Source organism: Trachemys scripta, chromosome 5 (genome assembly GCF_013100865.1).
Source record: "Trachemys scripta elegans isolate TJP31775 chromosome 5, CAS_Tse_1.0, whole genome shotgun sequence".
Lineage (NCBI taxonomy): Eukaryota > Metazoa > Chordata > Testudines > Emydidae > Trachemys > Trachemys scripta.
Window position 1 is genome coordinate 8897280 of NC_048302.1, and position 9765 is coordinate 8907044.

General features: G+C 47.9%; 1 protein-coding gene across 1 annotated transcript in view; it reads right to left on the minus strand.

Moving 5' to 3' along the window:
* The window catches only part of TEX15 (testis expressed 15, meiosis and synapsis associated), a 64473-nt gene extending 54980 nt beyond the window's left edge, over positions 1-9493 (minus strand). The window contains exons 1-2 of the mRNA XM_034772726.1: positions 9343-9493; positions 4929-5094 (exon numbers count right to left, since the gene is read on the minus strand). Of these exons, the coding sequence (XP_034628617.1) occupies positions 4929-5094; positions 9343-9487 (311 nt within the window). The 5' untranslated portion in view covers positions 9488-9493. The remainder of the gene's footprint in view (positions 1-4928; positions 5095-9342) is intronic.
* Positions 9494-9765: the final 272 nt, after the last annotated feature.

Here is a 9765-nt window from a genome sequence, read left to right on the forward strand (position 1 = left end):
TTATCTCTTATAAGGGCCAGCTGGGCCCTCATTAAGCCAGCTACAGCTGTGGCTGCTTCCCAATCAGCCCAGCTTTCAGAGCTGCTGTCCTTTCCAGGGCTGCTTGTCCCCTGCCAGGGCCGGAGCGGGGTGATCACCCCGCTACACCTCCTAATAGCACGAGACTGCGAACCACAGTTCCTGCCAAAAGTGGGAGATGAACTCTTCTGCCTCTTAAATGTTGACGTATGTCTCTCCACTGCCTATCATCCCCAAATGGATGGGCAGTCGGAATGAGTAAATTAAGTTTTAGAGAAGTACCTGTGGTGTTTTATCAAATTCCACCAGGATGACTGGGTCCAACTTCTATCCTTTGCAGAGTTCACCTACAAAAACTCAGAGCCTAAGTCCACTCAGCGGAGTCCCTTTTTCTCCAACTACCATTTCCATTCCTGGTTCTACCCATCCCTCCCCTTAACTTCCCACGTTCCTGCTGCCTCTGACCTGGTTGAACACCACCATCATGTTCAGGAGAAGCTAAGAGCCCAGCTGGTCACTGCCAAGACAGACTACAAGCAATTTGCTGACCACCACCGCCAGGCTAACCCTCCCATCGCCATTGGAGACAAAACACCCGGACACCTCCCCTCCCTCCTGCAAACTTGACTATCGATACTTTGCTCCCTTCCTCGTCACCCAGAAAATTAACCCAGTCACTTTCCACCACTAGCTAACCCCCATGATGTGAGTACACCCTGTGTTCCATGTCTCCCTACTGAACCCCCCCCAACTCTCTGCTGGGACAAAAACAGGCCCCTCCTCCTCCAGTAACTTCCACTTGTAACAAGCTGTCAGGGTCCCAGAAGCAGGACAGGCCAGGGGTGTGGGTAAGGGGTAATGAGTGCATTGGATGGGGTAGCCATGGGTGATGATCTCTAACATCTGTCTGTCTGACATCATGTCAGACCACATCCAGCGGAACAGGGCAAAGTGGCTGCATCTCATGTGGCTCCTGATGCGTCATCAAGTGACAAAGACAAGAGGTCCTTTGGTGGTGGTACAGGACATTGGTGGTGCTCTGCCCCGGCACTCCGGCAGAGGTGGTCTGGCCAGTGACACCAATGGTGAGAGTAACCTCTTTCCTTTCTCGAGTGTGGTGGAGATCTGCTTCTCAATGCAAGATGGAGGACGCCAGTACACCCAATAAGGCCAGGGTGGCATGTTGTAGGAATAGAGCTGGCTCGTTTGATAGTGGTCAGTCCAGTGCCATTCCAGACAAGCTGGAAGTGGCAGAGCCCTGTAGGGCACATGGACAGGTCCCTCTATGTAGTTGACCACTGCCTAAAGAGAGAAGACATGAATTTATACCCCAGTGGCGGTGAGGTGGAAGACCTCATCTGGGGGCAGCACCAAGGGATTTAGTGCTCTTGGTCCTGGGGTCTGTACTAGAACCTGTAGGTGCTTCAGCATTGATGATTGCCCTGGTTTTCCCAGCAGCACATCCTGCAAAGTAGGTGTCAATGTCAAGAGGTATGTCACTGGAGCTGGAGTCAGAGGCGTCTGTGTGCCATAGGCTGTTCCTTATCACCAGCCCTTCACATCATGCAGAGCTTGGTGGATTTCTCTCTAGAGGCTTTATGACGTCTGTCCTTATGGGAGGACACTCAGCTCCACCTCCGTACTCAGAGCAGCATTCTCAGTGCTGGACTTCAGTACCAGAGGTCTCAGTGCCAGCTTCGGTGCAGATGATGCCGGGGTTGGTTTTGGTGCTGGGGGTGCCAATGCCAGATCCTAGTTTCGGTACTGCTTTGTCTGCACTGGGTTTCCGTGTCTCTTGTTTGCTAGACAGGGAACTGGATGAGGCTGGCTTGTCCACGAGCAGGACTCCGGAGCGTGTGTCCTCAGGGTCTGTTGAGATCTTCATGGATAGCTCTAGGAGATGGAGCTTTAGACTTGTGTGTTGGGTATCTCACATACTTGTGGGGAATGACAGGCACACCGAAAAGGTGCTCAGTAGATGAGTCTCTCCTAAACAAAAGAGACACCTGCTGTTTCCATCTTTCAGGGAAATTAGTCCATCACATGATGGACAAGGCTTGAAGCCGACAGGTTTAGAGCCTGTCAAGCTATGTAGCCATCTGTAGGTGTTTCTAACCATCAATACTCAATCCAGATGGGTCAACATACACCATGGAGGGCGTATGTCAATTCAGAAGAGTTCTAAAGGTTTGTAGGACATTTAGCCAATGCTAAGAAACAGCAGGTGGGACCTGCAGCAGGTTCCATTCACTGCCAGAGGCAGAAAAGGGGAACTGAGAGAGGGTAACAGGTGTTCTGCCCTTGTACAGGAGCATGAAGTTGCATAAGGCACGTGTGCAGCCTTGACGGACACGTCTAGTCTGACAAACTCCAGTCTTGTGCACGAGGTGAACATGCAGCTAGTGGCATCCACAATGGCACATGTCTGAAGAACCAGCAACCAGAATTGCTAAAGGGCCTGGTCTTTTCCGGATAAAAGCAGTGCACCTTCTTTACATCTAGGGTAGAGAGGCAAGTTGCCCCGGGAGGAAATGGGATCTGGAAAACAACATGGGCAGAGAAATGCATTGAGATAAGTGGAAATCTGAAAGCACCTTAGGCATGAAGCCTCGATGTGGCCTCGTGGTGACTTTGTTCTTGTGGAGCCACTGTAAGGTGGAGTACCCATCCAAGCATTGAGCTCACTATCCCTCCTAGCAGATGTAACAGCTGCCAGGAAGGATATTTTTGATCAATACCCACTCAAGAAAGGCATGTCAGCGCAAGATTAAAGTCCCATTAAGACATGGGCTCCTTAATGGGGGTGGGGGTAGGGGACGAACACATTTACCAAACCCTTAAGGAACCAGCAGACTGTAGGGTGAGACAAGATGGGTTTGTCCTTAACTGAACTGTGATACTGCCTCTGGGTCTGCATCACTTACTGTGGGGAAGAATCAAATCAACAGACCCTCTGGATTCGTTTTTGAAGGGGTCAAAGGTACCCAGAAGCAGATTGGAGAAGTCGGTACAGGCACAGAGTCAAGCAGCTGAAAACATGCAGTGAAGCAGGTCTCGCCCAGACATACAAGGCACTGGAATTGGGTGCTGGTGTCTGGTATAATCAGTGGGCAGGAGGCACATATCCAAAGCCTTTAGGGGGCTTGCAACCAGACATGGTCCAGGTGGGGGGCCAAAGACTCCTGGTACAAGAGCAAGCTAGGCACAACACGTTCTGTGCTGTGCCACACAAACTAACTAAGTACAAGAAAACTATGATGACGACAAGCTAGATGAAGGCAAGAGGTAACTGAGACAGGAAGGCAAGTTCCGCTCTCTGAAGCACTGGCACAAGTGCTCAGGCAGATGTAGGGGGCGCAAACCCTTAGCGTAGGACAATGACGTCCCTCTCATATGAGAGCCTCACACACACCCCAACACATGCAGCTTTTCAAAGCTCTGGGGAGCCAGGCAGAGAGGCCTGTGAAGAACCACCAACTACTACCCCCAACATCCACAACTGCTAGCATGGGGAGAGGAGCCCGATAAAGGGGCACATGCAGAAAGGCAGAAGAGTGGCAGAGTTCCAGTTGCAGGGCACGGTGTGTGGCATAGGGCATTGCGGTAATGGTAAGGCACATGCTTGGGGGTGGAGGAGGAGAAAGCACACACTGTTAGGTGCCCTAACTTTTCATTTCCTTGCTTTTATGGGTTTGCCTCAGTTATGCTGTGTGAGTAATAAATAGCTTCACAAAGCTTTTTGTTCGTTAATATAATAAACTTTTCATCATCAGAATGGTGCCTTTCTAATGCTTCTGACTTGTAAGAACCCAACCACGATAGTGGATTTAGAACTGTTTAGCACGTACGTGTGTGTGATAGCAGTGCTGAAATGTATGAGCGTCATAAACCAAAGAAATGTCTCACCCCCTTCCAACTTGTGTTAATAAATAATAATATCCAAGGTAATCACAGATGTCCTGCAAAGCGGTTTTCCATCCCCAGTAATTCCCTAAGAGACCTGCCCTCCCTCAGGGCTGATCTCATCCTCACCTCCAGCCAGTGAACAGAAGTGTCACATGTGGATAGACCAATTTACCTGATCAAGTAACAGGAAAAAACTGGAAACTTCTGGTCAGTTATGGGTATGTGCTTTGCCCTATCATAGATGATATTTTGTAGATTTTATTCTATTTGATATGCTTTTAAATGTTTGGCATGAAACTACAAAAAACAAGGACATTATTAATGAATAGTCACATTGCATAACTTGCCTATGCTGTTCAAAGATTAAGGAGATGGGCTGCAGCGGAGGGAAAACTGTCACAGCCAGTTATGGCTCCCTGATCCTCTACCTGGTACAAGTTAATGATGCCTTGGGTCTGCTCTTATTTGCAACTGTTGATGGATGGTGCCCAAGGGACTGTCTGCAGATAGCCGGGAGCAGTGCACTTCGGTCGCACCATCTCTCCATTCCTTTGTACCAACATGCTCCCTGTGCCTGGAGCTGCCAGGAAGATTACAGTTCTAGGTCTACCAGCAGCACCCGTAGGAATCATCAGGAGCGGGGGACAAGGCCAGACTCTGCAAAGGGAATGTAGCAGGACAGAGAACCTGGCTCACAGTCTCCTGAAGATCTTGTAAATAAAAAACATGTAGATAGATAAAGAAAGGAGGCAGGAAAAGCGCGGATGAGATTTAAAACAAAATAAAGTAATGGAAGTCGTATTACGCAGCAAGCAAATGCCCAGAATGCCCAGAAGGACACTTTGTAAAGCGAGCACCATGGTAGCGCTGGCATCCCTGACTTGCCATTGGAAGAAGCTGGTCTCGCAATGGAAAGAAATGATGAAAGAATATTAAGAGCAAAGGGATATGTCATGAAAAGTCACCATGGTGAATTCACTGCCATTCGTTTTGCAATAACCTACCTCTTTGCAGCAAATTTTTTTTCCAGATCTTCATTGTGTACCAGTTTTATCTCACCAAACTGCCATGAGGACTGCAGGTCACATCCTGTGTTGAGACGAGACTGGCTCAGAGTATGGCTGATGCTGCTATATTCCCTCTGATTAGTGTAGCAGGGTGTTAAAGAAACTAGAAACACAACAAAGGAAATGGTGAATATATGATGGATTTTCCAATACCCTTTGCAGACGGACATAAGTAGATTTCATTGACAGCAAATTCACTACGGCCTGGTCTACACTAGGAAAGTAGGTCAGTATAACTATGTCGCTCAGAGGTGTGAAAAATCTACATCCCTCGCCAATGCAATTAAACGAACCTAACCACGGTATAGACAGCACTAGGTTGATGACAGAATTCTTCTGTCGACCTGGCTACTGCCTCCCGGTGAGATGGATTACCCCTCCCGTCGGCACAGGGAGTGTCTTCACAGAAGCACTACAGCTGTAGTGGTTTATGTGTAGACAAGCCCTAAGTCTGTTAAATTAATTTTGGCAAACATTAACCCAGGGCGAGGCAGCGTGGCACAGTGGATACGTTAAAACAATGTGCCTTTGCTGTCTGTTCTGAGACCATTTGTCATGCTAATTACTTTGCCCAAGGATCTTGGCTCTGCGGCTGAGAAAGTTCTGTCTCGTATGTCTCACATAACAGTACAGTTCATTGCTCTTAAGGAAGGTTTCTGTTGTAAGAGATGGTGCTCATAGAGAGGAAAGAGAATCTCTCAGGTAGCTAGGATCAATCCCATGGAAGGTTTAGAATATCAGCATTAAGTGTATGGTCCATGCTCAACAGAAAGCCAGCACAGAGAGCAGAGCAATGGGTGTCCTAGGTAGGCAGGGATCTGCATTCTGTACCAACAGGACAATGTTCAGGGTTGGCAGCTCCACTCTTAGGTGCAGTGAGTCGCAATAATCCGGCCTCACTGCGGGATGGCTGTGGCCAAGTCCACAGCTGCTAAGAAGGGGAGCAGCCCCTGGCCAGTCTCCCCAGGAAGAGGGTGATTTCAAAGGTATGGTAATTTGGGCACTCAGTAGGAGCGAGGATCTACCATGCCGAGCAGGACAAATTACAGTCGGCAACTGCAGGTCTGACCCTTCTGAAGGGTGAAGCTGTGGGCCAGAGAAAGGGTCTGGGTGCCAAACGTTTGACACCCCAGTACAGGAGAATTCAATACCTGTTTGAGGGATTATAGAAAAATCAACTAGAGGGTACAAGTGAGGAGACTCTTGAGTAAATATATAAGCAAAGAACATACACAAAGTTTTCCTTTACACGACAGACTAGGGAGGCTTGGGGACTTGTTATTCCCACTTCTCCTTTCACCTCGAGTCTTCGGCTTTCTCCCTTCCTCCTGACTACTGGGAGGGAGGAGGACTCCTTTCTCTTCCTCTCCCACAGCTCCTCAGAACTCTCCATGTGAGGGAGACCTGGTGTCATCCACAGAGCCAAGTCTCCTTGCTCCCCACACTGCTTGGTAGAGTGAGTGAGGAGTGCACCTTGGATTGGAGCTCCACTGGATTGAACTAAATTCAGGCAAAGGGGGAGGACAACTGAATAATGCACAATGTGACAAATTGAACTATATGACTGGCAGGCCAACAAGAGCCTGACAGGAGGCTACACACAGCTCACTCACCATAGCCATCTTGAAATGTGTTAACTGCCATAACTAGCTAAAATTAAACCTTTCTACACAATACAAACAAACACCACAATACCAAATACACAAAGCCCCCACAAGAAATGGTTCTACACTCCTGGTCCAATGGCAGGCAGAGAAAATAACTGAGGGGGGTGTGGTTATGCCTTCGTCCATGGTCCATGACCCTGTGGGTACGTTTCAGGCCAATGGCTCTAAGTCACCATTTTGTAGGACCTGACTTCAACAGAAAGCATCTCCTCTATTTCAGAAACTGACAAACTCTCTCTTTAACTCCATGTATTGGTGCTCATATGTAACAGAATATATGACATTTGAGAATGGTTTTCTGGATGTGTTGGCAAAACTGGACAAAACTAAAAAAAAAATATTTTAAATTCAAGATATTCATTATAGTCTGTAACCATAAAATCATAGATTAGGGTTGGAAGAGATCTCAGGGGGTAATCTAGTCCAACCCCCTGCTCAAAGCAGGAGCAACTAAATCATACCAGCCAGGGCTTTGTCAAGCCAGGCCTTAAAAACCTTTAAGGATGGAGATTCCATCACCTCCCTAGGTAACTGTGACGAACTGGGACTGTTCTTACTGTGGTCTGTGAATGCTGACAGGGGAGTATGGCTAGGATAGTCTGCATTGCGGGATGGGAGTCTGCCCGAAGGCAAATACCTGAGCATGTAACATGAGAACCCAGGAAGGGGTTGGAGGCCAGGTGACACCTTGGCCCGGGAAACTGAACAAAAGGCTGTGGGAGGGGTCGCTGAAGGCAGAGTTTTGGAAGCTGGGTGGGGAGATAGCTGGGAGGCAGAGATGGCTCTGACCTCCCAAGGGGGGCTGGGATGCCTGGGACCCCCAGATGGACCTAACTGAGGGGGGCCCTGTTGTCTGTGCCTGCAAGACCTGTCTTGGACTGTATTCCTGTCATCCAAATAAACCTTCTGCTTTACTGGCTGGCTGAGAGTCATGGTGAATCGCAGGAAGCCAGGGATGCAGGGCCCTGAGTCCCCCAATACTCCGTGACAGTAACTCATTCCAGTGCTTCACCACCCTCCTAGTGAAATAGTTTTTCCTAATATCTAACCTAAACCTCCCCCACTACAACTTGAGACCATTACTCCTTGTTCTGTCATCTGCTACCACTGAAAACAGCCTAGCTCCATCCTCTTTGGAACCCTCCTTCAGAGAGTTGAAGGCTGCTATCAAATCCCACCTCCCTCTTCTCTTCTGCAGACTAAATTAGCCCAGTTCCCTCAGCCTCTCCTCATAAGCCCCCATATCTACAGAGCCAGTTATCTCATCATAGAAGGCAATCAGGTTGGTCAGGCATGACTTGCCCTTGGTGAATCCATGTTGACTGTTCCTGATCACCTTCCTCTCTTCCAAGTGCTTCAAAATGGACTCCTTGAGGACCTGCTCCATGATTTTTCTGGGGCCTGAGGTAAGGCTGACCGGTCTGTAGTTCACCCGATTCTCTTCTTCCCTTTTTAAAGATGAGCACTATATTTGCTTTTTTCCAATCATCCAGGACCTCCCCTGATTGCCACGAGTTTTCAAAGATAATGGCCAATGGCTTTGCAATCACATCAGCCAACTCCCTCAGCACCCTCAGATGCATTCCATCTGGCCCCATGGTCTTGTGCATGTCCAGCTTTTCTAAATAGTCCTTAACCTGTTCTTTCACCACTGAAGGCTGCTCACCTTCTCCCCATATTGTGCTGCCCAGTACAGCAATCTGGGAGATGACCTTATCTGTGAAGACTGAGGAAAAATAGCATTGAGTACTTCAGCTTTTTCCATATCATATGTCACTAGGTTGCCTTCCCCATTCAGTCAGGGTCTCACACTTTCCCTGATGTTTTTCTCGTTGCTAACATACCTGTAGAAACCCTTCTTGTTACCCTTCACATCCCTTGCTAGCTGCAACTCCAATTGTGCTTTGGCCTTCCTGATTACACCCCTGCATGCTCAAGCAACATTTTTATACTCCTCCCTAGTCATCTGAACATGTTTCCACTTCTTGTAAGCTTCCTTTCTGTGTTTAAGCTCACCAAAGATTTCACTGTTAAGCCAAGCTGGTCACCTGCCATATTTGCTATTCTTTCTGTACATTGGGATGGTTTGTTCCTGCACCCCCAATAAGGCTTCTTTAAAATACAGCCAGCTCTCCTGGACTCCTTTCCCCCTCATATTAGCCTCCCAGGGGATACTGCCCAGCAGTTCCTTGAGGGAGTCAAAGTCTGTTTTTCTGAAGTCCAGGGTCTGTATTCTGCTGCTCTCCTTTCTTCTTTTTGTCAGGATCCTGAACTCTACCATCTCATGGTCACTGCTGGCCAGGTTGCCACCTGCTTCCCCTACCAATTCTTCCTGGTTTGTGAGCAGCAGGTCAACGGCCCCTAGTTGGTTCCTCCAGCAGTTGCACCAGGAAGTTGGCCCCAACACTCTCCAAAAATTTCCTGGATTGTCTGTGCACCGCTGTATTGCCCAGCAGATGTCAGGGTGATTGAAGTAACATGCAGGTTTTTCTGAGCTTTAATCAACTCGGTTCACAATATCTGGTAGGTGCTAAATATGAAACAAGTCAGTTGATTTCAAGGCTTGAGGTTTTACCATGTATTGATTGAGCTTTGGAATAACACACATCACTTACACACGGTTATGCACAATTTTCACTTGACAAAAATGCTCCGTTTTGATTTTTGTTACCAGTTTACCGTACCTTTATCGGCAGTCCTCCTTATTTTAGGGATGGTAAATTTTTTCAAAGGGTTTGCTTCTGCACCAACAGCTGTCATGTATGGTAGCTTCTCATTTGATCTTATTTTTTTCTGCACTTTAACTCTATTAGTTTCTTCCATTTCCATCCTGACGCCAGCCTAAAACAGGAATGAAAGCCATAAGTAACCACCTAAGAAACAGTCCATTGGTATTTCTGCTTTTCTGCTCAACTCTATCCATGTTGCCATCTCATCCTCCCAGCTGCACTGTGTGCTCAGAGAGGCATCAAACTGTACCTGCTTAGCAGCCAACTAGGGTATCACTTCCTATCCAGAAGTCCCTAACTTTACTAAGTTCCTCCGACGATACATCTTCATGCTCTGTGGGAAATAGAGGACCAAGAACTGTACAAGTTTAATTCATC